Below are 27,286 nucleotides of genomic sequence, written 5' to 3'. Positions count from 1 at the left end.
TGGAGAGTATTACGCTGCATGGCGAGACTGCAGAAAGAAGATTTCGTCGTCCGAACACGTCAATACCGTTTGGCAGTTTCGTCATTTGGTGATTAGCTGTATAAGCACTACACGTGGGAGAACGTAAAAGGAAAGTAGGTCCACGCGTCTAGAGGGTAATGGACGCAAAGGCGCGCGCAGAAACTATATAAATGATGCTGCGCCTCTATACTCAAATCTGGAACATCCTCTAATCAAAGCTCACCTACCACTTTGTCCCCTTTCTCTCTCTCTCATTTCCCGCTCTCTCTGTGTGCTAACTTGATCGTCGAAAGGGCTTTCCAGCAACCACCCGCTGGGTAGCTCACCATCTTTGTGTTCTCAGGTCAGTCGACAGGAAGCGTAACTTGGACACAAAGAATGCGGATAACGTCGGATATTTGGCTCCTGTACAATATGTTAACTGAATTTTTATACAGAAATTACAAGTATAATGTGATAATAACATTTATAAAGTTACAAAAGACAATGGTAGATATTTTCATTATAAATATAGGGAATTGTAATAGAGTGGGAGATAGAAAAAAAAATTACAAAAATATGTGAGGTGTAATTGATTGTGTGATGGTGTGCAAGTGAGAAGTTGTGGAGATACAAATATGACTTGCACCCCTCCTTATTTTGTAAAAAAAAAAACTGTCCTACTGTAATATAAATCCCTCTTATAAATAAAAGGATCACAAAATATCATATCATTATGTTTATGTAACATTACTTTTTTAGATACTTTTCAAAATAATATTTTTGAATCCATTATATAAATTTGTCATGCACAATTTTCTACCAATTACTCTCTAATATTAAAATGGAATTAGTATTTCAAAATGTATAAGCCAAAAATATCATTTCCTCACTTCTGAATAATCAATTTTTTAAAACTTATTTGAATTTCAAAATTAAAATAAGATATAAACAATTTATTTAAATAACTATCATACTCATATTAAATCTTTTTCTCTCTCACACACATTGAATACGATATAACAAAGGAATGCTTTTGGAACAACATAAATTTTTCTTTTTCTTTTTTGAGAAGTATAGATTACATTAAATTAAACAACATCATCTGTAGAATATGTATTGAAAATTATGCATTGTAAGAGAGGAAAAATTAAATACAAGGTCATATATCAGGTTACCAATCTGTCATTCCCTCATATATCAGGTTACCAATCTGTCATTCCCTCACAAACAAACAAAGCTCTTAGTACTTGTAACCCTTAACAAACAAACTCTCAGAAGCCAAACCACCACCACCACCACCACCATACTTCCCCAAAGTGGCCTCAGAATTGGACTTGCACCTTAGCAAGAATGTCTCTTGAGCTTTCCCAACATTCTCCTTCTTCCCACCCCATGTCTTGAGTGTGCTCTGCTGCAGAGCTCGCCCGAATGAGAACGAAAGTGTCCATGGCTTCAACAAGTCTAACTTGTTCATGGCATTCAGGTTGAGGGTTGCCTCTTCCTCGCTTTGCCCACCTGACAAAAACACAATCCCGGGTACTGCAGGTGGAACTGTTCGTCGCAATGCTAAAACTGTGTGTTCGGCGATCACCTCAGGTGTCACCTGTGAAATCATAAATTGTAATGGAGGTTTCAAAATAAAGTTAAAATCACATACATCTTCATATGGTAAAAATAGGAATACCAGTGCATGAAACTTCTAGCGTGGCGGAATTTGGGAAGAGTCATACGGAAGGATAGTCGTAGAGTAGGTTAGGCCGAGCTTACCATACATAGGAAGAACACGTGTCATCCCAACCCCGACTCGACTTCAAACCTAATCTAGCCATCTCAAACTTAACCTCAAAATAACTTTTAAATCTTAAGTTCGCCATTTAATCCAATATACATGTTCTTTTTTTTGGGGGTAGAGCTATTAAATGCATCGGGATTTTCTTAATAATTATTGAATTTTTGTTATTAACAAAATCTAGTAGTAAAAATAATTTAGCCTTCTTAACAAATGTATGAATTTAAGCTATGGAAAGAAGCTATATACACTTTTCTTTATTTTTATTAATTTTCTAGTTTATTATGTGTTTGAAGAATATAATATTAAAACTAAATACTTTATAAATGGACAGATAAAGCTGGGCTAGGCTAGAATGTCTCATTCTAAATCTAAACCCAATTTAAAAATTAAACTAGCTCAAAATCTCAGTTTAGTCTGACCCTATAAACTAAATATTTATCTTAAACTGTAAAATATCATATTGAACTGGACAGAGGAAGCACATGTTCAAATTGTGGAATACTTAGATTTGTATTTCACAAACTAATTAATTAGCACATTACCTTTGGGCTATCAGAGCCTGGTGTGACCATGTTGGGTTTCAAAAGTGTTCCTTCAAGAAGAACATGGTGATCATTGAGTGCCTTGTAGACAGCTGCAAGCACAGTTTCAGTCACAGCTGCACATTTCTTGATGTCATGGTTTCCATCAGTTAGAATCTCTGGCTCAACAATTGGGACAAGTCCCCAATCTTGACATATCCTTGCATAGCGAGCCAGCCCCTGGGCATTCTGCTGGATTGACAGTTCGGATGGCTCGGTGGGGCCTATCTTGAGGACGGCACGCCACTTGGCAAAGCGTGCACCGGCCTTGTAGTACTGCTGACACCGGGATCCAAGCGAGTCGAAGCCCTGGGTGGTGGTCTCGCCATTGGTGCCGGCCAATTCAACAACACCCTTGTCGACTTTGATACCTGAGCAGTGGCGTTGTCAAGATTAAAAAGTTTATAAAAGACGAAAAAAGTCAACCAAAAAAAAAAAGCTGTGAGGACAAAATTTCCAAATTCTACCTACATAACATATCAAAAAATCAAATTTGTAGTCTTTTTCAATTATTATTTTTTATTTTATTTTTTTTTGTTTCTAATTTTTAGGCGACCATAGTGCAGTGTACAACTTAGAAGTGAATTTTTTTTAAAATTTTACTAAAAACGAAAAAGGTAGAAAAAAAAATATTAAGAAAAGTAATTGTCAAGCTCAATTTTAAATTCTACGCAACCTATTAAAAATCCACTTTCAGACTTTATACAATTTAATTTTATATAGGGTTTCGCTAACAAGTTCTATGGTTGACTTTGGTACCTGGAATGACATTGTTCTCCTTAAGGAGCTCGACGAAAGGCTTTCCGTCAGAGGTTTTTTGGTAGAGGGTCTCCTCGAAGAGAATGACACCAGAGAGGTAGGGGAGGGCATTAGGAGCGGTGAAGAGGAGCTCGCGGAGGGACTGGCGGTTGTGCTCGGTGTTCTCAACGCTGATGCTCGACAGACGTTTACCAATGGTGCCAGTGCTTTCATCCGCGGCCAAAATGCCCTTGCCGGGGGTGGCAATGTACTTGGCATTCTTGATTAGTTCCTCTATAGAGAGAGCATGAAGTAAGAGAAAACAAATGAGACATACTGTTAAAGATGAATACTAGAAGCATAAAAGCATAGAAACAAAACACAGAATGGAATATAGGCTTGAGAATAGTTTTGTGTGCCATTTTGTGTAAATAATGTAGCTCTGGATAAAAGCTTACTTTTTTGCGTGACGAAGGTTCGTTTTGGTGTAATTTTTCTCCTGTTAGAAATTGAAATCAACTCCTCTATTTAAGCATATTTGAATTATTTGGTATCATAGGCTATAAGTAATAGTTACAAGAATCACTCTCATACATATTAATGCCTTATTTGGGAACTAAAGTTTTTAGTTAAAAAATCACATCAAATCATTCTTTCTACTTTTTTATATATCTTTTTTATAAATTTAAAAGCTACTAAAAAAATTAATTCTCAAACCTCTTAAAAAAAATCTATAAATAGTTTTAACAAGCTTCATTAAAAAGTACCTACATAACATTAAACGAGAAATATATGATTGTGTAAAGGTTAGGCCTAGTATGAGTTTTGCTGCTTTGAGTTATGAATAAGCAATTATTATTGTTGTGTTATGAACGTTATAGTTGTGATTACGTTATGGATGGTATTGCGATATAACATTGCTAGCTTAACATTATATAAATATATATATATATATATATATATAGAGAGAGAGAGAGAGAGAGAGTACCTGCATAATTTCCTAAGAAGGCCGACATGGCTAGTGGGGTGGTAGGATAGGGAAGACAGTGAGGGGAAATATACGAGTAAGAAAAGGTTCACAGGGAGGAGTCTATATAGATTACATCTATTGATGGGAATATACCAAAGGGGAATTATTCGATCCAATTCAGGATTGATCAACACGTGTCATAAGATTAGCCCAACAAAGGTTATCATCCTGGGATGAAGGAATGAGTGATCACTGTCCCTGCCATATGGCATTTGCTTCAACTTTATCCATCCCCAAACTAGTTTCCTCTTGACGAATTTGTGTGGAAAAGCTCATGACCCTCCTCATCCACTTGTATATATAGGATTGTGTTAAGAATACAAAAAAAAAAAAAAAAAAAAATTCCAAACACAAAATATACACATATTATGCTTAAAACTTTTTGTATTTTTAAACTTTTTCGTACACATTCTTCTTTTTTGAACTTGAACTAGAAGAGCTACACGTCCCAAAGCCAAAGCCATATTTTGGAACTTACCACCTCTCTGTTTCTCTCCCCTTATAATTAGATCCCACTCGACTTGCGCTACATCCAAAGACAATTATGTGGACAACAAATATGATTGAGACCCATATTTGGACTCCCCCTTTTAGAGACCCTATGATTTTTAAAATCATCTGAATTATTCATGTATTTTTATTTTTTTTTCCTATCTCTCTCACATGAATAATCCAGATTATTTTAGAAGTCATGGAGATTCCCAAAATTAGGAGTTTCAATCATTGTTGATTTGGACAATTATCAGCCGTCAAAATTATTGGGTAAGTGACGGACCATGCCAAGAGAAATTATTGGGTTTCAGAGCAAGTACGATTGGTATTCCAACCAACCAATTGATTTAAATGCAATTGATGCTCCAACTTGATAGAGATTAATTTAATTTAAATAAAACCCTCTATTTAGCCCCTACAACCACAAGGCCAACTAAGAAAGGACTATGAAATGAGAATCTTCCCAATCTTGGAGGACAAAAGTGTATTTGTATAAGTTAATCTCATAGGATTATTATCCCACTATTTATATCCCACCCCCCATAGGACACAATAATTCCATATATGAACAACAAAAAATTCAGTTGAACTCTTAATTCAGACTATTAATTTCTAACCAAACAATAAACTCCTCCATAGAATGGATATGAAGTTCTATCCATAGGTCAAATCCCACCAAATAAACAGGGCCTAAATGGATATATGCAACCACAGATAAAACTTTGCCATCTTTAAAAAAAAAAAAAAATTATATTAACCCATACCATATTGCTCAAAACCAGTCCCCCGTATTCTTTATATTTCAATTGAAAAACGATAAAATTAACTTTCAAGTTCAATGGAGTCTAGATTACTTGCAAAAAACTGATAATGTCCATCAAACAAGTTCGGCTCACTACTCTATAATATAACTCTCCGGTAGTGATCCTTGTTGGGAAATGATTATAGGATGGAACGAACAAAATGTTAACAAACTCTCCCAAAATTATTGTGGAGGAACCACCACTGCTTGTTGGTCGTCATCATCGTCTGTGCCAAAATATCGATCACCAAATTCACCCATGCCGGGTATAACACGGAAATCTTTGTTCAAACCGGTTTCAATCTCTGAGGTCACAATCTTTATTCTCGGGAAACGTTTGCAAACCACGTGAACTCCTCGAGGTGCCTAGCATTAAAAGAACATTGAAATTTATGACATAATTTTTGCAGCGAGTCATGTTAGTGAAGCTAAAAAGAACTCTCATAATAAAAAGGTGCACCTAACAAACTTACAGAGATCAGATTAAGGAATATGATGTTGGACTCTGGAACACCCTTCTTAATCAGTAAAGATATAGCTTGAACGGCAGAATTCCCTAAATAAATGGTTTAATAATTAGAACAATATTACCCAAGTCTAGTCTGTAGAGAAAAATCTCATCCAAATTAGGGTTGTTTCATTTCAGGTAACAAGTAAAATCTAGCTGTTGACAATAACTGCGAGACGTAGGGTAGAAGTGATCCAAATGTGGCTTGATAGAGCAGTCACATTTTTTCTTTGTTACAATCTTAGGGCCTTGTTTGAATCAAATCCGATTTGAGTAGGGATTTGTGGAGGGAAAGGAAATGAGAAGGGAAAACTGACAAAATTTCCTTTTTCCTCCCCTTTCATAAAATCACTGAACATAGCCTAGAGAACATGGGCATTCTCATGAATGTCATATTTTCTTTGTTCACTTTTTCAACAATGTGTGTGTGTGCGCGCGCGTGCGGGGATGCATATGGATCTACACATATAAACAAAAGTTTACAAAAAAAAAAAAAAAAATGCTTGACAAAAGGAAGTTTTCACTATGAGAACATACGAACCTGTGCCCAAGATAGGGTCCAACAGTAGTACATGCCTATCTGAAATGTCCTTTGGCAGTTTTTCATATATCAGCTGTTTAGAAATTGACCAGGTAATGTATTGACCAGTTAATGTAACTTTCAATGTATTAGAAAACAGACGCACAAGATGCAGAGAGAGGGAGAGGGAGAGAGGGGGAGAGAGAGATGCAAACCTGTTGTCCGTTGTCACCTTCTCTATGAATAAGAATCTTCCCAATCTTAATACCTTTGCAACATGCCCGCAAAGCGTTTTCCATACTCTCGCCACTGTCACACAGTAAGCAATATTCTAGTTATTAGATGACTACAAATATGTAACTAATTCCTTGATGTTATTTTTTGAAGACAAAAGTACAGGAACATAATTTGATTCAAGAAAATATAAATACCTCCTAATTATGGAGACACCACATAACCTCTTACAGAAATCCACACCAGTATATACAGAACCTGATTCACACAAACAGTAGATGTCACAAACCAACAAATGAGATAATGCTTGCATTGCCACACAAATAATCGATACCCCTTGTGGGCATGCAAAAGAAAGGTACAGAAAGCAAGCAGAACATACACAATACTAAAAGAAAGATGCATTAAAATGGCTGAAAGAGAAACTTGGAGGGCCTGAAGTATAAATAATGGAAAATATAGGATCATTAAGTAATAATATCAGCTTACCAGTTGGAGTGATCACCTGCTTTTCTGTAAATGGAAGATGCCCCAGACCATGTTCAACAACCTGGATAAAATAGGGTAAAAGCGGTGAGATAAAGAAATGGTCATAACAAGAAAATCAAGAACTATCAAATGGACCTATCTCACAGCGACGAATACCCACCAAACGAATCAAACGATCAGCATAAAAAACAAAGTCATGTTTTGTTGTTTCAGCGTCACGTATAAGAGTATGCATACCACGAATCTGAATGAGAAAACCAAAACTCATAATAAATTATGATAATTTAGGAAATTGAGCTTAAAATTAACTGAAAATATAGAACTGCAGGAATATGGCCCCTCCAAAAACAATAAACTACATTAGGATGTATTTCACGCGTGGACTAAATTAGCAAGTAGTGCAAGAAAAGAAGTACCTGAAAAGTTGACTGAATGACATAAAGATTAGGATATATTTTACAAAGATCATGTTGACCCAGTTTTGTACAAATATGTTGGACAATTAAATCAATAGCTACATGATTGTCTCCTCCACGGGGAATGATAATGTCTGCATATTTCTTTGTTGGAAGTATAAAGTCATCAAAAGCAGGTTTCACAAAATTTGAATACTGCATGAAAAATGAACTCTCAATTAATATAATACGAAATAGATGAACACAAAAATTACAAGATCAAAATTAAATGAGTATCAGCATGAATGTGGAACAAAGGAAATGAAAACAAGAGCATAAAAAACTAATTGGTTATATATGGAAAAATAGCTTGAAATTGAACCAAATAACAAAAAACACACTTTCGGAAAATTAAGTGCAAATTTTTTTCTTAAAAAATGTGCTTGGAAAGAGAAAATGAAAATTTGCTAACCTGATCAAGTACCATATTGATATCTCTACACTTTTCAACTGTATCACGCCTTATTCTCCTTGCCAGGCGGACATCAGCATCTGCACTGAAAATTTTCAAATGTTAAGACCATAACCTTAACAGTCCAACTTAGTAACACTATGAAGCATGAAGTGACCCAAAAGATTGTCATGATAAATCAATTAAAGATGGATGCCACAGAAGACAAAAAAATATTTAGTTTGAACCTAGTTTGATCATTTATCACAGTTCATGTTTTCAAAACTCAGCTGAAAAACCCTCATTGAAAATCTGCAAGTCAACTCATATCAAGAATCTATCAGCAAACCCAACTTCAACAATACCTAACTGAATATTCTCTATAATCTCTTATAAGCAAATATGCCCACTCCAAAATGATGGGGGGAAAAACTTCAAGATATGAAAACCAATCAAACTACAATACAACCTTATTTTTCTATAAATATGTAAATATAGGGAATTATAGATCTCTGGATGTTGAACTAACAACAACATGACACAGCCACTAGTCAAACATGATAAGCTTATAAAATACAAAATATAATGAATCCAAGCACAAAAGGGGAAGAAAACACAAAATAAGAATATCAAATGTTCTGATGAAAAAAATATGAATATAAAATAAGAATACTTATCAAAAAAAAAAAAAGGAAGAAAGGAACCTGTATCAACAAAAATCTTCATACTCATCAGATCTCGCACACGAGGATCATGGAAAATGAGAATGCCTTCCAAAATTATCACATCTGAGGGATTTACCTAGCAAAATATCATGGCATCGGTAGTTAGTATTGGCAATAACACAAAAGTTGAAAGCAGGTACATTAGATTCCACCCAATTACAACTTCAGGACCCGGTCGTTTTTTTGAGAGTAAAAGAACACTAATAATAGCATTAGAACAATGCTGCGAAATGACAGTGAGTTGGGTAGAACAGTAACAAAAATAAATAAATCATAGCCGCATGGGAATTACCGTCTAAAACACATCTGATAAAAAGGGCATGTAAAAAATGAAAGAGCGGGCAACTTATGAACACACAGTGAGTTGATGAATATTTTAAGACTATAAAGTTTCAGACATAAATAAAGTGATAACACCTTAAAAACAATTTGTTAACTTAACAAGTAGCAAGTCGAGAGAAAAGCCACTCGATGGTTATTCACCTATTCTAGAAATTTCATTAAAATAACATCATCTATATATAAAATTACATGCTTCTTATCCTCCATGTTTAAAGAAGTATACCCTTCGAGCTGGAAAAATGTTTTTGTAACTCTTGAAATCATACTTCGGAATATCTACTGCTTGCCCATGCTTCAACTTCTCCATAGCCCATAATAGTTGCTCGGTGTCAAATGCATCTGATGAAGTAAAGAATTGACATATTAAAACGAAAACAAAAAAAAAAAATTCCATCATGTAGCTTATCAGATTTACATAAATTGCCAGCACAGAGTGAACAATTACTACATACATTATTTGTCAAATAAATGAACAAGTTGTAAGCTTTAACAACATAGTCACAACAAAATAGCATGTTAGTGGTCCAAAAAATGATAATCCAAGCCTCAAGATATAACAAGTCCACATTATTGAAACCCAGTGTTCAAGTTTGAAAGATGTGAGATGGAATTCCTCATCAGCAAAATATAAAATAAAAAATTGGAAGGAAAAAGGAGACAATAACTTCAATGGAAAATTTTGGAAAGCATCAGTTTGCAACTTTTAATTGGACTTATAAATTTAAAAAGAAAATTAAATCTTAACAAAGAGCACATAAACTAAGGTTGCATATGGTAACGTTAACAAAAAGGCATAAACTAAGGTTGCATATGGTAACGTTAACAAAAAGCCATAAACTAAGGTTGCTTATGGTAATGTTGCCAATTTTCATTTCATAAAAAAATGTTTTATTTTGTTTCTTTTATTTGTAAAAAAACAAGAACAGAAAAGATACTTGGTACAAACAGATGTTTTGAAGACAAAAATAAGAGAACATATTTGGTGAGTTGCCGGAGGAGGGAGAGTTTCCCTGAAGGGTTTCTGGAGTGTTGGGGGGGGTGGTGTTATGGAAGGGGGGAGAAAGGGGAGGGGAGTTGCCAAGGGAGGGAAGACTTGGAAACTTAGTTCCAACACAAGTGAATTAATTCTTCACTTTTTCTAAAATTTTGGAAACCATTGCCACTACTGTTGCAGCAAAAACAATCATCAAACATGCTTATATCAAAAAATGAAGCATTATCAAATGGGCCCTAAACAAAGTGATTCAAAGAATTTTCAATGATGTAACACTAGAAGAATGTTCGAGTCACGGCAGCCAGTTGATAAGTACAAATACAGTGACTACTAATCCAGATGTCCACTTTCATAAGTTCACATTCTTTGCAAACAACAAATAAAGAAAAATAAAAAAATTTGTTTACGATTAAGAAGAAACTGAAAAATCAACTAAAAATTCATGTTAGAAAACGAGCAATACCAAAGAATGCAATCATCAAATTCCAGATGCAAAACTCACCAGGGTGGTCAAAGTTGTATTCATGAACTCTTGTAAGTTCCTCTGGGGTCAAATTGTGATAAAAAGAATCCTGCCAGATCATCCACAGCAAGATATTTACTTGCAATGAAAAATAAATCACCTCATCAAAGAAATCAAAGAGAAGTGGTGATCAGCTGCTGTAAATTCGGGAGGCAAATGTATGGAAATGTGGATGAAACTTCAATTCTATATGCTGATAAAACACACATCCACAGCCACACATCCACACACACGGGAGGAGAGAGACATTGAAGAAGAGCATAGGTGAGCTGATGAAAAAATCACAAACACAAATTGAGCCCTATTAAGTGGTGTTTGTGTGCTCAGGTGCAACTTGAAGTTTGCAGTTAACAAGAAGCATGTCGTTCTTGTTTATCCTATTTAGCCATTAAAGGATGTGAGAGAACAAGTGAAGCTCAGTTGAATACTCTCAGTTCAGGGAACAAATAGTTGATGATTACCTAACAGCCCTACCAACCCCCCAACCAATGAAAAAAGAGGGAAAAAAGAGGCTTGTGATAGAACTTAAAGGGGAATTACTTACAATCCAATGGATGATGTTAAGTAATTTCAGAAAAATCAATTCATAGTGTCCAGTCCAATACTTGAAAAGGAAGAAAATAATTCAAAAAATTAAGAAAAAGAATACAAAGAAGAAAAAGAAAAAGGAGATACCTGGTTAACAAGTACAACACGCTGATCATGAAGTTGCTCAATAATCATATCACAAACTGTAGTCTTTCCTGATGCTGCACCTCCAGCAACTCCTGTCCAGCAGAATTGCCAATAGAAACACACATTACTTGAAAAAGCTCCAATCAACAACTTTGCCCAGTAAACACCATAAACTCTAATCGAATCTTTCTTTCCAGATTAGCATCCCCACCTCAACACCTTCCAGAAACCATTTCCCTTATTAACCACCCCCATCCCAACTTCTCCACATGATGTACTTAGCTATACAAGTTCTTTACTTTTCCCTCACAGTCGTTCACTTAGACAACTGCACCCACCCCCCACTTCAACCCTCTACACACTTTCAAGCCCCACCTTTTTTTCAAATAGACTCATCGCATCATCCTTAAGCCTCTCATGAGAAGCGCTGAATTTTTTATTTTTTATTTTTGATAAGCAAGTAAGGTAATTTCTAAAGCTTTTATTTCTCCTCATCACCCAAGCCAATGCCTCGCTAAAATCTTCCACCCACTGATAAATGTTAAACTCCTTAGAGCCATCCACAAATCATTTTATACCATAGGAAATTAGGCATGATGCCCTTGATCAAAGACAAATACAATGGCCCAACTTCTACAGCCCAACCTCAGTCTCTTTTCCTTTACTCATCAATGGACCTTCGATCTGCAATTCCCCTTAGGCCAAATACTCCACAATCTGCCCTCCCTCAGTTGGTCGAACCACTCAGTTAAGCAACATACAACTGAAGAATAACTACAGGATTCCACACATCTGACATCTTATACTATAAAGAGTGGTGATTGAGACCCCCACCCCCACAAGACCCCCACAAATCTGGATCACTCAAGATGTGGACCCCACACATACATGAGTAGGCCTCACACATACATGGAGGGCCAAGATCACTTTGGGGTGTGGGGGTCAGCCCCAAAGGGGGTCCCAAACATTTCCCTACTATGAAACAAGCTTTAGCGTAAGTTTAACCAATTGACATGAGAGAAAGCCAAGCACCCCTAAATTCAATAACAGATACAAAATGACTAACCCAGTCTTAGCCAAGCTTGGGTTGAGCAACCAACTGCAGCAAACAAAGCACTTACGAGTAGAGTTTGGTAGGCCTTCAACCTAACCCAGCCATTAATCTCCATATGCTCCTAATTTTACTTTTTACATGTCCTTGAGAAAGTCCATGACCACAAGCCCATCCTCTATGAAGCACGGATACTCCGAAATGGCCCCCGTACGCGTATCAGATATGTATCGGATACGAATACGCGCCCGATACGGCGGGATACGTATTAGATACGGGAAAAAGAGTATCCTATTTTTTTTTTAATTTTTTTAATTTCGGATATGTTTGGGATACGCGAGGATACTTCAAGGATACGGTCGGGATACTTTCAGGATACGGCGGGGCAAAAAAATAATTTTAAAAACATATAATAGGGGTCAAACTATAAAATAACAAAACAGGTAAAATAAAACCAAAAAAAACAAATCAACCAAACCCTACCTAGTCGCAACAACAGCAGCAAAGAGGAGAGGAGATGAGTCGTCTCTATCAGCAACTCGTCGTCGTCTCTATCAGCAGCTCATCGATCGATCAGGTTCGTCCCTCTCTCTCTCTCCCTCTCACTCGATCTCACTCTCTCTTTCTCCCTCTCCCTCTCCCTCTCCCTCTCCCGCTCGCTCGATCTCTCTAGTCTGGATGGACATATCTCCTTCGATCTGACTCTCTTCCTCTCTCAGTCTATCTCTCCCTCTCGCACTATCTCTCGCTTTCCCTTTTGACCTCTGTAGACTGGCCCCATTTGATATGTATATATATATATTTTTTTTAGAAGTATACTCTGTCAGTAATATTTTTGGCCCATTTGATATCATATATATATATATATATTAGCTTTTATATTTGTAAATTTTTTGATTATTAGTTTAAAAGAATTAAAATAAGGTGAACTTTGTAAATTAGTTTAAATTAATTTCTTATAAGCAAATAAATAAATAAATAAACTTATTATTAAATAAATGAATTTTGTAAATTTTTCCCCCCTTAATTTGAATTGCATTATGGTTGTTGTTACGGGTGATGCTATATTGTTGAAATTTAATTGAATTGATGAATTTTTTTTTTTTTTTTTTTTTTTATGTTCATGCCAAAAGATAACTACATTAATGAATTTGAATTGAAGTTTTATTTTTATGTATGCTACATTACTAAAAATTGTAAAAATAATATTTTTTATGAACGTATCCCCGCCGTACCCGTATCCTAATTTTTCAAATTTTGTTGTATCGCCGTATCCATATCGTATCGTACCCATATCCCGTATCCGTATCCGTATCCGTGCTTCCTAGCCCATCCTCCATCTCTCTAAGATCAACATAACTGACTAGCACCTCAATTTCCAATATTTATGCTTAATGGTGAATTAACAGTTCAAATTAAAGATTCATTTCAATGTTATGTAGCGCTGAAAGCTGAAAACATGATTTTCCTCAGTTAAGCCTAGATGCAATGCAGTCAATAAGAAATTATGACAAATATTACATAAGATCTCTTGCTCCACTTACCAATGACAAAAGGTTGCTTATGCAAATGTTCTGCAGCTGAGGTTGTTGGTTGCTCCAACTCTGAATTTCTTGGATCCAACCCATCCAAGTGAAATCCAGAAAAATGAGCCCCTGATGAAGCTTCTATCAAATCAACAACTGATTTAGGAGTAGAACCCATGTGGTGAGACCTCCTACACCCTGCATGTTTAAAAATAAAGATCAGTGGAGTCATGCAAGGGATAACTGTTCAGAATAAGATATTAATAACTTGCACATGCTGGCAGTTGGCATCCTTTGCATATAAAGCTAGACTTTCTGTTCTTTTACTCTACCAAACCAAACCAAGCCTTAAGTCCCATCAAATGGGGTCAGCTACATGAATCCTTCTTTTCCACTCAACTCTATCAACGGCCATTTGGTTAGTCAAATTAAGGAGATTCACCAATTAATATGAATGTATGTAGTTCAAATGGCACTCCAGCAATTATCCATTGATGTTATAAGATACCAATACATATACCATAAATAAAAAAGAAACAATGTGTCTTGCAAATGATATGAAGCAATTCCTATACGGAAATTAAGTACATAAATCAAGACACATCCAACATGCTACCATAATGTCCTCGTTAATCTGAACAAATCCAGTCATATCAGGGATCAGACAGAGTAAATTTATAAAGTTTGGCAATAACCATGGATCACTGAATCTTGAGAACCACATTTTTCAGTTCCAATGCAATAATAATCAATCCAATTAATAAAAAAGGCAAGGTTTTATCACTTTATGTTTCCTGAGTTTGCAGAACAATTTATCTGAAATGTAGAAGTATATCAATCAAAGAAAGAAAAAACAGCAGAACTACTGTCTTTCTCAGCCTCCATTCATACAATAGGACTATCTGTAAATTAATTCCAAAGCACTTAATCAGGGAAAATGATCTTTCAAATTGTACCATTTCTCTTTATTGATTTTTTTTTTTTTTTTCAAAAAATCATGAACTTCTAAACTAACTGTTATCAAATAAAAACCTGAAATTTCTACTAATATACCAAAATCTCCTACTCAATTAATTACAAACGCCTTTTAACAATCAATTTCCACAACATGCTGTGTTCAATCTAGTAGGCACCTCTACTCCACAAAAATCAATTCGTCGGTTGCATTCCTACAGTTTTTATGATTCATGCACATCTACACCAAGTGTGCTGCGCAAAAATGATCAATAACATCAATACATTAAATCGCGCACGAATCAAAGTTACTAATTTCATCACTTCTTGCAGATACTGAAAGAATCTCTATAATGCATTATCGAATCACAAACAGACAATGCAAAACAAAACAAAATGCTACAGCGAAACGCCCATTCTTTCCCACACATAATAAGATCAATAAAGTAACACAAAAGCCTCACCATTTTTTGATTCACAGAAACAGAATACACCGATCCAGTGGAATGCAATCTCTAGATTCAAGTTGAGATCATACTTGATAAACGATCACCATTATATATACATATATATACATCAAAATGCAGATTAAAAGATACTATATATAAGTGTGTAGGTTCGTTGATATACCTTGTGAGTCGATTTGAGTTTTGCAGATTACGGAGAAGAAAATATCTTCAAAGACCTGAGAATCCTTACTGTGTTGTGCTGATCTAGAGAGAGAGAGAGAATTGCATGATAAGGTGGATACCGACAGATCGAATTTATAGGGAAAGCCGAGGAGAGAGACCTTACACCGAGAGGAGTGTAGTTCCAATTATAGGGCATGGTTTATGATGAAATTACAATGGAGGACTTATATTTTGAATCGTACGATATCGTCCGTGATGCGCACCGTAGACGAAGACGACGAAGAAGTGCAGTGAAAAGCGGAGTAAAAGTCATGATTTTTTTATTATTTTTTGTTTTTTAGCCAGAAAAAAAAAGGACGTGTCCCCTACCCGTAATTTAGGCATATTTTGCATCCTCTATATTGTTATCTTTTTTTATCTTTTTTTTTTAAAAAAAAAAAGATTATCCTTTTTTTTATAAATCACATCATTTTTTATTTTTTTACAAATTCTTTATAAAAAATTAAAAATTATATTTATTTACATTATTCCAAACACTCTTTTAGATTGAGGGATATCAAAAAAAAGTTACTGTGTCAGATTTCCTAATTCAAAAAAATTTGGATAAGATGTTTATGTGATGGAGGTTAATTTAATGTGAAGTATGAAATGAAATCAGTTGGTTTGGTTTGAATTTTTTGAATTAAGTTTTTTGAAAATTAAATTTTTTGATTTTCGTATTTTTTTGTTTTTAATGAATATTTTTTATCTTTTAAACATTTTTTTTTATTTTTTTAGATCCACCTTACTTAAATGTATCTAAAAAGTAAAAAAATTGTGAAAAAATATTTTAAAAAATTAATAAATACATAAAAATATAAAAAATGTACTGAATTCTGGTTTTTTTTTTTTGTATTTTTGGTATTTAGTGAATTTTTAAAAGGTTTTTTTCACAATTTTTTTTACTTTTTAGGTATATTTATGTTAGGTATGTCTAAAAAGTAAAAAAAAAATTGCTTAAATATTAAAAAAAATCAATAAAAACAAAAAAATACGAAAAATAAGGAAGTATAATTTTTTAAAAAGTGTTTTTGAAAAGTCTAAGTATGAAATGAATTTAAGTCACACATTAATGTTTTTGGATAAACTCAAGATAAAATTTTCTAAAATTTTAATATTACTCAGAGGGATATTGTTTGGACCCATGAAATTATCATGAATTTTATTTTAATTAGCCAAACTATTTACTGGATTTAATAAGATACTTGGTGCATATTGTTTATGAAAAAAAAAAAATTGTAATTCATTACTTTATTAAGTTTGTTAAAAAAATGAAGATAAATTACACCAAAATTTTAAAAAAATATAACAAATCTTATAATTTTGATATAATTACACTGATCTCTCTTTTAATAAGGTTAAATAGATTGAAACTAATACAGATGATGCAAAAATATAAAAATAAATAACGGAAAGTATATATTTTCTTGTAAAAAAGATGGCACAATCATTTTTTCATCCATATAACTAACAAATTATTAATAATAAAAAAATAGATTAAGTGTTGTATAAATTAAAATATCAATGGAACTTAATAAAATTATATCAAAACTGTAGAGTTTACTGTATTTTTTAAAATCTCAAGAGAAGTTAATGTAAATTATCCAAAAAATAAATAAATTATTTTCAAAAAACACACTTATCATTCACTTTTTAAAAATGCGATAAAATGAATAAATTATAATTACCAAATTAATTTTGTTTTTATTTTTATAAATGATATACATAAATGATCTTATAAAATAAATAATTTAAATTATCGAAACAAAATTTATGATAAGTCTTACAAATCTAAATAGCACCATCTAACTCAAATAAAAATTAACAATGGCAAAAACTCATATTTTGTATCTACAAATACATGTATAATGATGTAGTTAAGATGATAAATCCCATATAATTGAGTATATGACCAATTAAAAATTAATACTTATTAAATTATATCATTGTGAATTGAATTGTGAAATTTTTTTTTGAAGTCTCAAATATTTTTTAATAAAAATTGGAGAAAAATCAACCTAAAAATGAAAATAGATTTGCATTGAATTTGATGAACATGAATGATAGATGCCCCCACAAAATACAATCTCACAACCCCTCAAAATGATCTGAACCAGTATCAGACATGACTCTCAAAAAAAAATTTAAATACATCAATCATCAATACATTAATGAGAGTCATGAAAATTTTCTTTTGTGAGTGTTCCAAACATTTTTCTTTAACGAATTAAAACTAAAATGGATTAATTTTGACAACTAAGCACCGAGTCAGATGTAGGCCCAGCTGACTAGCTATGTCGCCGTAGAAGGAAAAATTTTGGGTCATAGATTTTCAATCAATTCTGGATCAAGATGCTGTGACTGAAAGGTCTATGGTGCCACTGACACTTTTTTTTTTTCAATAATTTGGATCATTTATATTATATAGTTTGTTGAATAAATTATTTATGTAAAAAATTAAATTAATTGAAAATCTATAACTCAATAACAAAAGTATATTTAAAAAAAATAAAATAAACAGTTAACATGATCTTTATAATTTTTTTAAAACAAATTGAATTTGATTATGGGATTGTGAATTTTAAATTAATTTAATTTTTTTATATAAATGATATATAAATTTTATAATTTGAACAGTTTAAATTATTAAAAAAAAAATAAGAAAAACCCCCTATCCAAGCACCATAGATCCAGGGGTGTAAATCTAGCCTGGCCCGGCCCATGTCAGGTCTCGCGAGCTCCCGCCAAAATTCGGGCCAGGCCACGGGCCAAAAAATTAAGACCAAGCAAGCATAGGGGCATTCAGGTCTTGGGTCGGTCCAATGGGCTTAGGCGGGCCAACCTTTTTTTTTTTTGTTTTTAAAATTTTTTTCTATCAAAATTTTATCATTTTCCATTAAAAAATACACTGGGCCTTGGTGCGGCCTGGGCTTCGGGCCGAGCCTTAAGCGGGCCAATGAACTGGGCCACGGGGCGGGCCCATAGGCTGGGGCTGGGCTTCAAAACAATGGCCCAGGCCCTAGCCTAGGGGCTCAGGCTCGGGCCTGGGCCCAAGTGTGCTTAAATGGGTCAAGCTCATCTCGGGTCGCGGGCAGGCTTTAGGCCGCCCATAGGCCATTTTTACACCCTGGATCCTACTATGATAGCAGGATCCCCCAATCCTAAGTTTCTACCATAGACCCTCATCTCGCATAGTTTCCGCTTTTTGCTTTGAAAGCAAATATTCCATCTATCACTGAACTTTAGATGCAATCTTCTATTGAATTATTAGAAAAATAATAAATTATGAAGAGGAAAAAAAAAAAAAAAGGTTAATGGGGGCAATTAATTGAATATGAAGATTGATATTATGCGAGGTAACTTTTGTACTATGAAAAAGAAAAGAATTTCGTGGAAGACCAACATGGTCTAAGAAGTGAAGATCTGTACAAAGTAACAAACAGTGAGGCTACCCAATCGGAATTTGATCAAAAACCTCTCTGATAGTAAAGTCAAGGACTATGAGAGAAAAAGAAAAAGGAATTATATGTTGAGTGTGGATTTCGGATGTCTTTAGGGTGAATAGTACTCACCTTTTATAGGAGAAGGTTGCTTGTCCTCTAAGACTTTCTTTCTCCGCCATCTATTCTATTTGTCTTGTTCATAGTCATCTGCCCTTAGAGAATGATGACCACTTTGCCTGACACTTAGGTGCAGGTTTATCACGTTTGTCTCATTCATGATCATCTCCCATTAGAGAAGGACGTCCATTCTGCCTGACACTCAAGTGCAGGTTTGTCGTGTGTGCGTCTTGTCCCACTGTGCTTCTATGTCTCTATATTCTGTCGAGACAAAGGGAGAAGAGCAAAGTTGTTTGTCTTTTTTGAGTTCAAGAAAGGCCTTTGGTGTGTTTGTCTTCTCTAAGTTGGTCCACTTCGGAGTGGTTGTCAAACCTGGAGGTTTAACTTGTTGCTTGGCCTGTTTCGAAACGAGCCTTGTACGTTGGGCTAAGCTTCCTGGTATCCACTTCGGAGTGGCGCTTGTGCATTTGGCCAAACTCCAATGATTATTCTGTTTTGGAGCAGGTCTTAGCCGTAGGGCTGAACTCCAACCTAGCCTAACTTCGGAGTAGGCCTAGCATTGGACCTAGCACCACGACTTAGTTAATTTTTACCCACTTCAAATATCTTATGTTCTTCACATTTGTAAAAAGTATCAATTGGATTAGTAATTTTAATGTGGTTAACATGTGATTATGTAGTTATTATGTTTGTTTTTCTAAAATGATCAAATGCTTTCAATTATTGAATGGAAACATAGTCATGTAATCTTTTTAAAACACTAAACAATTGGAATAATGTTTGAGAGTTCTAATTGAACACCTCTTATTTATCTGTAATGATGTGGAATGGATCATATTCTTCACTTCTCAACTTTCTCCTCTTTCTATTTTCTTTCTTCCACTTCATTAGAAATCAAAATAGAAATGATATATTAGAGGGATGTGCACTACTCAAATAATTTTTCATATGTTATGTGCGTCATTTATTTCTCACTTTTAAAAGTTCATTGTAATTTGTTGTATTTGTAATAATTGTTTGTTAAATAGTCTTGTAAACCTTAAATCATATTAGGGGTGATTACTGCATCAAAAACCATTACAGAAAAATCCTAGTATATAGCTTCTATAAGAGCGCAGTGCACCTAAAAAAACACAAAAGCTTAAAAAATTTATTATCGAAAGGGTAAATTATACTTTTCCACTTTAAATTTGATTAATTTTTATTTTTTTTTACTTTGACACTTAAAGTTTTTTTTTTTTTCACTTTGGCCCTTTATATTTTAATTTTTTTTCAATTTACTCTTAAAGCTAATTTCTGTTTAAAATTAGGTAGAAAATATCATAATAACTACCGCATAATATAAAAAATATATTATTATATTGGAGTTTAAGTTTATGTTAAAGATGTGAGTTATATATAATAAAATATTTTTATACTAAGTGACTGTTAATGTGTCATTTTCTGTCAAATTTTTAACAGAAATTAGCTTTAGAAGTAAATTGAAAAAAATTTAAAACATGAAGGGTGAAAGTGAAAAAATAAATAAAAAATTACAAGGCCAAAATAAAAAAATGACCAATCATAAAGGGGGCAAAGTGTAATTTACCCTTATTGAAAATATAAAAAATGGTGCTTTAAACTTATGTTTTTTTTTATTATTAATTTTTAGCTTGTAATAACTTGCACTAAACAATTCTATTTTTTTATATTGGAAAGATGATAATTAAGAAGTAAAAATTAAAAATATTCCTCTCCCAACTTTCAAATAAAAAAACTATTTCAAATTGCACCAGGATACATTTCCCAAATTGGGGTTGGGTGCTTTGCAAATAAATGGAAATATTAAGGATATGGATGTCAATTTCTCTATGAATTTTATACGTTAACTCTCTCTAGCTTATCTAGAATTCATTGTATAAGTTGCACAAAGCCAATCAAGAAAACAAAATCATTTTGTTGTTATCAATAGAATAATACTTGGGACCCCTTTTGGGGGTCACCCCTTCACCCCTTTGCCACGTGGCGGGTGATGATCGGAGGAGCAGGAAAAAAAAGAAAAAGAAAAAGAAAATGTAACCAATGAGAGAGAGAGGGGGTCAAAGGGGGTGGGGGAAAAGAGGAGATGAATCATTGTTGTTATCAATAAACCATATCATCCACTAAGCCAAGTTTGCACAAATAAAGAAAACAAAAACACTCCAAAATAGGACTAAATATGTGAGTCCATATATGGTTTTATCCAATCTTTTCCTTACACATCTTAACCCTAAAATCATCATGTGTACGAAATATCAAAAATTTGACATGCACAAGAATTGATAAGTATCAATTTACTTGCAATATTTGTCTATATTAGAAGGGTTAATTATACTTTTTTATCCCGGTAATTTAACTTAAATTTTACTTTAGTCTCTATAATTTAAATTTGAGCAATTTAGTTCCTATACTTTCTAGTTTCAATTTAGTTATTTCATCTAAATTTGTATTAATTTTGTCCATTTGTACACCTTTTAAAATTGACAAATATTTCAAAATTATTATTTTAACCTCAAATTTAGACAGAATAACCAAATTAAAACCTTAAAAAAATTATGATTGTCCCAAAATTATTAATTTTAACATCCAATTTAGATAGAAATACCAAATTGAAACTAAATTCAAAATGTAAAGACCAATTTGTTCAAATTAAGACTATGGGAGCTAAAGTAAAATTTGAATCAAATTACAGAGGTGAAAAGTGTAATTAACCTATATTAGAATTGTTGAAAGTGTACAAATAAGATGAAAATGAATCAAGTTATTTGAGCTAGTCTATTTTTGATTGGTTAAAAATTAATTTAAAATTAACTTACTGTGTAAATTAACAAAGTTTGAATATATTTTAAATGTCCTTATTTGGTTTAGCTTTTTTAAAACAAGTTTTGAGTTTTTTTTTTCTTGTATTTTTTTTATCTTTAATAATATTTTTTTTCCTATTTAAGTTTTTATTTATTTATATTTTTTAGATATACTTAAAAAATATAATATTAATGAATATATAAAACTCTTTAAAATATTTCTTCACAAATACTTATTTTTATTTTTTTTTATAGATAGTAATAGTTTTTAGTTTGAAAACCAATCAAGTTTTTAGTTTGGCTCAATATTATAAAATCAAAATTATTTGAATTTGGCTTATGGTTGACTCATTCTAAATTGATTGGTTTAAAAAATAAATATTAAATTTAAATATAATTTTTAACTTAATTAACTGGCTACTTAATACAATTTGACTTGTATGCCGTCCTATTCTAAAAGTGTGTAATCATAAATGAGTTTGATTAACAAGTGCCCTAAAAGTATTGATTATTAATTAATGTTTAAATTGATTGTAAGTTATATAGTCATTGTTTGGGAAGTGGATTTGGGTGGGTTTGTGGCTAAAATAGCCACAAAAAATAAAATAGGCTTTGTAGTTTTAATAAAACAAAACATCACATTCAACCCATAATCATTATATTCTTTCTCTCACAAAAAAATCAAAAAAGATAAAAGTTCTTTCCAAATCAGGCTTTTTAGCCTTATGCTAAAATAGCCAAAAAAATTAATAAAACAAAATATCGCATCTAATCCATAATTATTACATTTTTTCTCTTACAAAAAAGTCAAAAAAATCAAAAAAGACAAAAATTCTTTCCAAATCAGACTTTTTAGCCTCATGCTAAAATAACCAAAAAAACTAAAAAATCAAAAAATCAAAAAATCAATCCACTTCCCAAACCAAGCCATATTACACAAACTCTCGTGTATTATATACAAACATTTCAAGCCTCTTATCAAATACTCTAAGCATATTCATTAACAAAACCTATCATAAATTAGCCTATGATTATGCAAGATAAAAATATTATATGAAATATTTTCTTAATCAACATCCAATCTATAGGGTGGCTTAGCATTGACTATATAGATCTATATTATCCATAATCAGCGCAAATTGGACTTTTCTTCATGACATTTGACATTTCATAATCCAACTTTGTCATTTTGGTGATGTAAATTAGACGGTGTAGATTCTCTCCAGTTTATGTTTGAATTAGAGGATTTGAAGAGTCTGTTTTGAACTTATTTTATTAATCTGAACCGCTTAATTTTTAATGCATTTCAAGTAAATTATGCACGCAAAATATTAGATTGATCTGATATCAATAATTATATATATGTATGTATTACATAGAAAATATAATTTTAAAAATAGACTGTCTATCATTTTAAAATAAATATTATCTAAACATATAACTATTGACATCCAATCAATTTAATTTTTTACATACATAATTTACTCGAATTGTACTAAAAATTAAACAATTCAAATCAATAAAATAGATGTAAAATGAATCCCTAATGGACTAAACTGAATCCCCTGGTCCAAACAACGTTACCCTCTCATTATTACCACCTGTAATGGCCATTTGGTACCACTAATTTTGTGTTAAACACACACACATTGGAGTTGAGGCATCTAATGGTCACCACCACCGCCACACCTATACATGAATTAAAATAATATGATATGGTGGAACCATCTTAATGGCAGCTGAGTTTTCACATCATGAATTATCATATACTTGCATGTTTAAACTGAATTTAAATCCTCTTTATTCAATGAATAGAGAATGTAGATTTTTTAATTTTTATGATGAATGGCTATAAAAGATTTACATTAATAAATTTTTATTTTAGACTCAAAATAGTTTATATTTTATTTGTTTTGATGATTTTTTTTTAATATTTGTATGATGAAAAAAATTAAAGAAAACCTCTTTTACAATCACGGGAGAATAAGTTTGTTATGGTGAAAATTGTTTTTCACTTTTGTAAGATGAAAAATATTTTTTGAATCAAAAGTCGTATTAATGCTACTGTATTATCATTTTCATTATCTCCATCACCACCACCATCACCACTAATACAATCATTAGGTTTCAACTATACATTAAAAACAAACACCTTCTGTAAATTATTATTATTTTTTTGGTAAAAAATAAAAAGGTTTCAATAAAAAAATTTATAGAAAATGGTTTCTACATAAACAAACGGAATAAGATTTTAAAATTTACAATTTAATGATAATTGTATATTTGAACTAATCAATTTCCAATCTTGCACGAAATTACTCATTAAAAGAAGATCAGACCTTTTTCATTTGTTAAGACTTGGAACGGATAATATAGTTTATTGTATGAACAGTAGCATTTGTTTGAATCTTACTTTATAACAAGAATAGTAAAGGAAAAAGAAAAATGAAATAGAATTTATTTTTAAGAAAATGCTATGGAACAATTATTGGGTGGTGATTAATGTTGGTATATTTATAAAAATATATTAAAATCTATAAAATAAAGTAAGATGGTTTTTGAATTTTCAACATATTTTTGTCCTACTAGCACATTTGGACAGTTCAAATCTGTTCAAATTACAAAACAACGGCTGTGATGTATCCTATATATACTTTTTCTACTTTTCCGCTTTTCTCTCTTACTTTTTTCTTTTCTCACCCACTCTCTCATGATTCCATGAATAATCTCATGAATGATCTTATGATCCTACATTTCTCATTTTCTTTTTATTTTTTTATTTTCCTCTCTATTTATTTATTTATTTTTCTCCTTTTTGTTTACTTATTTTATTTACACCGTGCCTTCAGGCACGAGTGTACACTAGTAAATTAATATGGTATAAAAATATATAAAATGTGTATTGAAACTTCTAAATTTTTGTTACTATTTAGTCCTTAAAGAGAACTAATAGGCAATTGGACCATTTTTTTTAAGTGTAAATTACAAATACACTCCTTGAGATTTGCTTAAAATACGAATTGCTCCTGTAGTTTGAAAAATTACAAATACCTCCCTGTCAGAATTTTTTATTTAACAGAATTAATTAAAAAAGTAAAATTTCTAACTGTTCACCTATACAATAATAAAATTATTTAAATTATTAATTGAAATAAAAATTTAATATTATTAAAAACTGTTAATTAACTCGATAATTTATTAATAAAATGACCTATTTATTATGAAATTAAAAATTTTAGTAGGTATAATGTAATTTCTAAAACTACAAGAGTAATTTGTAATTTAAATAAATCTCATGATGTATATTTGTAATTTACCTTTTTTTTAAGAAAAATTCTGCACAAATAATGTGTGTGTGTGTGTGAGAGAGAGAGAGAGAGAGAGAGAGAGAGAGAGACAGAGAGTGACATCCAGTGGCAGTTTGTTTGAAAGATCCGTATGGCCCTTGAGACAGACAGAGAGAGAGAATGACATCCAGTGGCAGCTTGTTTGAAAGATCCATATGACCCTTGTGATTTGAAGTCTTAACCTACAAATTTCCAACAAAGACTAATGCTATTGAAGTTTCAGCTTTAATATTGCACAGATTCAACTACTTGTATCAACCAAGTTGGGGTTGTTGGCACCCCACATCGATGTTGTCACATATTGATTACAAATGATATTTATGATGAACGTATAAGACACTACACCAAGTCAAGGTGGGGATGCTAGTGCTCCACACTAGTTGCCGACGATATTCAAAATGAACTTATAAGACAGTACATGATATTTTTAATTTTGAGGCCTTTTTTCTTGGATTAGAGTCTAAAGGAATAAATTTGTGAAGTTGTCTGTTGGATAAAATCATAATAAACAATACTTTTTGGTAGGAGTTGAGTCAAGCAACCAATTTATTCGAGATTTAAGGTGAATCCATCATTAAAAAGTACAAATAAATAAATAAAACAGAAGTTTCTTTAATTTTTTAATTTATTTTTGGTATCCGCCTCTTAAAAAATCAGAGGCTCCTTTATGCTGTGTTTGGTTGGGGGATTTAGGAAGGGATTTGGAAAAGGAAAGGGAAAAGGTGTGTGAAACTATGTGAAATATAAGCATGATTTATTCACATTTCACCTACCTTTTCCATTTCCCTTTCCAAATCCCTCCCCAAATCCCCCAACCAAACACAGCATTAGGGGGTTTATGGATCAGCTCACTTAAACACTAATACAATCTCACTTTGCAATGAAGTTGGGCTGTGGTGTGGACCAGAAAGCACAAACTGTGATGGGTCTAAATTTGGGTCAAAGTGAGATTGGACAGAAAATGCTTGTAACTTCCAAATGGATCACTACCACTTGGACAGTCTGCCCCAAAGGGTCCAATAAAAAATTGAGTAAATTACCAGTTTGTTCTATGCGATGGAATGAAATCCCAACACGTTTTAGTCACCGTTTGGCAAGAAGTTGGTTGGGCTTTTTTGGCTATTTTAGTCACAAAAAACAAAAAAGGCTATTTTAGCCATAACAAACAAAACATCACATCCAACCCATAATCATTACACTATTCTCTCACAAAAAAAGTCAAAAAAGCCAAAAAGCCAAAAAGCCCTTCCCAAACCAAGCTTTTTAGCCCAGGCTAAAATAGCCAAAAAAACCAAAAAGCCAACCCACTTCCCAAACGGAGGCTTAGAGATATTAATAAGTGAAAAATGAATAAGACTTATAGATAAATAAGTTTAGTCAATAGAACCCACATGTGAGTTCTAAAAAATTCGCCATACTCTGAAAAAAAAATATTTATATGTAGACTCTATACATTTTGCTTCTCACATAAGTTTGGGACTATTAATTGGAAATCACACACCCATATAAAAAGATTATATTTAATTCTGTAATCAATTTTTATAATTCTAATTTTTTTTTTCTTTTGGTTCTTCATATGTGAAAAATACATTAACCAATGTCACACATGAGAAAGAGGCCGCATGCCTTAATAATATGGAGGGGACCCATAATAATCATGTCTTGTTATGTATAAAAAAAAAATTAAAAACAAAAAGTTATTGTCAAAAAAGTAAAAGGAAGGAGTTATGTATGTTACACATACACACTCATTACCATTACCTTAATATATCCTCACCTTTTCCCTACCCAAAGTCAAAGATATATTTGATTCCTTTCTTCACATTTACATATGAAACTCCTTCCAAAGGCAAATCACAACCCCCCACAATTACAGCCCATTTTGCCTATTTGTCTTATTTATTTATTTAATTGGGGGACTTTTTTGATTAGTTAACCAACTAACAATAACACTATGTTTGGAAACCTAAAGGGAGAAGAAAAGAAAAGAAAAAGTTACTAAAGTTATAAAAGAAAAGAAAATAAAAAAAATGATTGTAATTTTTTTCCTTTATGTTTGGATAA

At 32.5% G+C, this 27,286-nt stretch overlaps 2 protein-coding genes across 3 annotated transcripts; both read right to left on the bottom strand.

Annotated features, from left to right (window-relative positions):
• Window positions 1-1,034: 1,034 nt before the first annotated feature.
• Window positions 1,035-5,384, bottom strand: LOC114315679 (fructose-bisphosphate aldolase, cytoplasmic isozyme 1). The gene is made up of 4 exons (XM_028262295.2): window positions 4,103-5,384; window positions 3,136-3,408; window positions 2,338-2,747; window positions 1,035-1,606 (listed from the first exon to the last, which is right to left on the bottom strand). The coding sequence occupies exons 1-4, from the start codon at window positions 4,128-4,130 to the stop codon at window positions 1,244-1,246; spliced, it is 1,074 nt and encodes a 357-aa protein (XP_028118096.2). The 5' UTR covers window positions 4,131-5,384; the 3' UTR covers window positions 1,035-1,243.
• A 20-nt stretch (window positions 5,385-5,404) lies between these two features.
• On the bottom strand, window positions 5,405-15,733 carry LOC114315677 (uridine kinase-like protein 3). 2 transcript variants are annotated; one of them, XM_028262294.2, is made up of 15 exons: window positions 15,456-15,733; window positions 13,890-14,069; window positions 11,295-11,386; window positions 10,599-10,668; window positions 9,326-9,441; window positions 8,740-8,836; window positions 8,057-8,136; window positions 7,606-7,800; window positions 7,350-7,433; window positions 7,190-7,250; window positions 6,898-6,958; window positions 6,682-6,775; window positions 6,488-6,560; window positions 5,912-5,994; window positions 5,405-5,804 (listed from the first exon to the last, which is right to left on the bottom strand). In XM_028262294.2, the coding sequence occupies exons 2-15, from the start codon at window positions 14,047-14,049 to the stop codon at window positions 5,622-5,624; spliced, it is 1,449 nt and encodes a 482-aa protein (XP_028118095.2). In that variant the 5' UTR covers window positions 14,050-14,069; window positions 15,456-15,733; the 3' UTR covers window positions 5,405-5,621. The 2 variants fall into 2 exon arrangements, with proteins under 2 accessions (XP_028118095.2, XP_082736414.1); XM_082880288.1 differs by lacking the exon at window positions 11,295-11,386 and having other exon boundaries at window positions 15,456-15,629.
• Between the last annotated feature and the right edge of the window lie 11,553 nt (window positions 15,734-27,286).

Source organism: Camellia sinensis, chromosome 7 (assembly GCF_055761805.1).
Source record: "Camellia sinensis isolate YWXY chromosome 7, ASM5576180v1, whole genome shotgun sequence".
In the NCBI taxonomy this organism is placed as follows: Eukaryota; Viridiplantae; Streptophyta; class Magnoliopsida; order Ericales; family Theaceae; genus Camellia; species Camellia sinensis.
This window is presented reverse-complemented; position numbering and strand designations above follow the sequence as displayed.